At 33.9% G+C, this 2,634-nt stretch overlaps 1 protein-coding gene across 1 annotated transcript in view; it reads right to left on the reverse strand.

Annotated features, from left to right (window-relative positions):
- Window positions 1–38: 38 nt before the first annotated feature.
- The window catches only part of LOC109585104 (protein NLRC3-like), a 3,132-nt gene continuing 536 nt past the window's right edge, over window positions 39–2,634 (reverse strand). Inside the window, exons 3-4 of the mRNA XM_020001049.1 lie at window positions 792–905; window positions 39–744 (exon numbers count right to left, since the gene is read on the reverse strand). Of these exons, the coding sequence (XP_019856608.1) occupies window positions 113–744; window positions 792–905 (746 nt within the window). The 3' untranslated portion in view covers window positions 39–112. The remainder of the gene's footprint in view (window positions 745–791; window positions 906–2,634) is intronic.

A 2,634-nucleotide genomic window follows, 5' to 3' on the forward strand; every position in this document is an offset into this window, starting at 1 on the left:
TGTTCAGCCTCAATGACACCATAGTATATGATGGTACATTGGCTAGTGAAGTTAACATGTATCATGGTTGACAAAGTCATGTTTCCTAGCTTCATTAGCTTTGAAATACAAGTTAACAAAAGAATTTATCATCAGCTTCTAAATTTTCTAGAAAAGATATTCTATCTTTAATATTTTCATAACTGTGGCATGCATGTTTATGCCGTACATCCAGTGCAAGCTTCAGCTTCCCATTAGTTGTGAGACAATCAACTAAGGCCAATGCTCCATCAGTACCAATGCCAGTTTGGAATACAGAGAGTGCTGAAAGTGAATCATTGTAATGTAAAAGCTCAACCAGTGAGCCAATACTGGCTGAGGTTATGTTACCATTCCCATGAAGATATAGACATTGGAGTGACCCATTATTCCTCAAAGATTCTGCTAGTGTTATGACACCATCATCTCCAATGGAATCATAATTGATAGATAGTGCTTTTAACGAATCATTTCTTGCTAAGAGGGATGCAAGGGTAAGGATGCATTCATGGGTTAAACCAGTATATTCTATGGTAAGCATTTCAATTGTTTTTAAACTCAACAGCTTTGGCACTAGCATCAGAACAATATCAGACGATGAATAGCTCAAGTTAACCAGTTGATGTGAGTCCTCCAGTGTACCAATCACTGCCCTACAGTGATTTGCCGATGGACTAAAGAGATACACATTATCAGGAAATATTGAAATAATTCCAGATGTCTCTCCTGAAATAATAAAATAACTTAAAATTTTAGGCATTATACATGCATACCTTCTTTTAGAATTTGATCAAATATTAATACCAGTTCCTTTTTTAACCCTGAAACTTTCTTCTCAAGTGATAATACAACCTCTTTAAGCTTGTTAATCTGTTCCTCATTATGAGCTATAATTTAAACATTAATTGTAATTAAGAATTATACATGTATCACATATAAGGCATGGATGTGACCAAAAAGGGACGTAAGGAAGTGGATGTGAAATTGATAAAGAATCATCATAAATTCATATCTAATCGTTTTCATCCAAGTTTTACATTTATAATAACTGCAAGTATAAAATTATTAGGCTAATGATGCCATCTAAATGTCTTGATCACCTCTATATGATACAAATATGTCTGCTATTAGTCTCACTAGCCAGACCAGTTCCCCAGCTGTAGGCTGGGGAATGGTCTGGCTATAGCGAGACTAGTCTGCTATAAAACTAGTTAAAACACTCAAATTTCACAATTAAACTATTTTGCTGCATGCAATGATCTGCATGACTATAGCAAACTTTTGTATTGCCTTATAATGACTCTCATTTGAGCTTTTCTGACAGTAGAATAGTGTCTAATTGATACAGTGGTATGTGTGCTTTTTACTCTGATAAGTTTTTTAAAAGCAATTTTTGAAACCATTTCTCTACCTTTCAAAAATGTAAAAGAAGTTAATGAGTTATTATTTATGGATATGATTGGTATCTAAGAATCTTTTGACATAAGGACAAGGACTGCCAACAGAATACATAGCACCCCTAGGAGAAAAAATTGATATGGCCCACATCACATGGCATATCATAAAATGGTCCTACATAGCACCAGGAGAAAAAATTGATATGGCCCACATCACATGGCATATCATAAAATGGTCCTACAAAACTTAAAACATGAGCTATTACATATTACTTGATTTTGTGTAAATATTTAGCTTTAGTACTATAGCTGATAGCATAGATATTATACACAAAACAGGATTGGAAACAATGTTTCAAAAAAGTTATGGCGTGCTAAAACAAAGGGATCTTAAGCCAGGATGCCATTACTCTCAAACTAACAGATGCGCACCAAAACAAACATCTTAGTCCATTGTAGGATGTTAAGAAGTAGCCATAGAGCTAGATACCTTGTCATAATAAAACTGCCAGGTATTGTCTAGAACGTCCCACAACTCTAACAATCTCCATTTATCTCCATTACGGAATTACTTTTAATAACCACAAATTAACCAGTTCCCGGCAAACTAGGTTGATTTCAATGCATAATGCACTCACGTGATCCTTGTTTCCAATCCTGTTCCGTGTATAATATCTATGCTGATAGCACCTAAAGCTCATGCAGATATACCATATAGCCAGAAAATTTGGTGGAGAATTAAATTTTGCAGATTGGTGGGTCAAAATAAAAACCACCAATATTGTAACAGCCAATATTATAACCATCAATAATAATTGCATTGGGCAGATTCCATCATGAGCATTGTAATATCAAAAAAATACCAAATCACTGTGTTTATATACATATATATATAGTTGGTGATTTTGTGGGTCTTATATATTTCGTGAAATCTACTAAAATTCTAATTTGCAGATTTAAATTTGCGAATTTTACCACGTGTGCCATTAATCAGGAAGAAATCTGTGAAATTTGCAACCCTCAAAAATAACCAGTTATATAGTATTTTAGTCAAGATTGTGGGCAAGCAGCAGCTTCAATAAAACTTGAGAGTACTCAAAGTAAAGACAAAATATTAAATTGCCAAATTAAAAAACAATCAGTACTATATTTAGGCAATTTTGATGCAAAACCACCAAGTTTTAGACTGCCAAATTTTCCAGCTATAATGTAGGTCACA

This window comes from Amphimedon queenslandica, unplaced genomic scaffold (genome assembly GCF_000090795.2).
Source record: "Amphimedon queenslandica unplaced genomic scaffold, v1.1 AMPQUscaffold_13118, whole genome shotgun sequence".
Lineage (NCBI taxonomy): Eukaryota > Metazoa > Porifera > Demospongiae > Haplosclerida > Niphatidae > Amphimedon > Amphimedon queenslandica.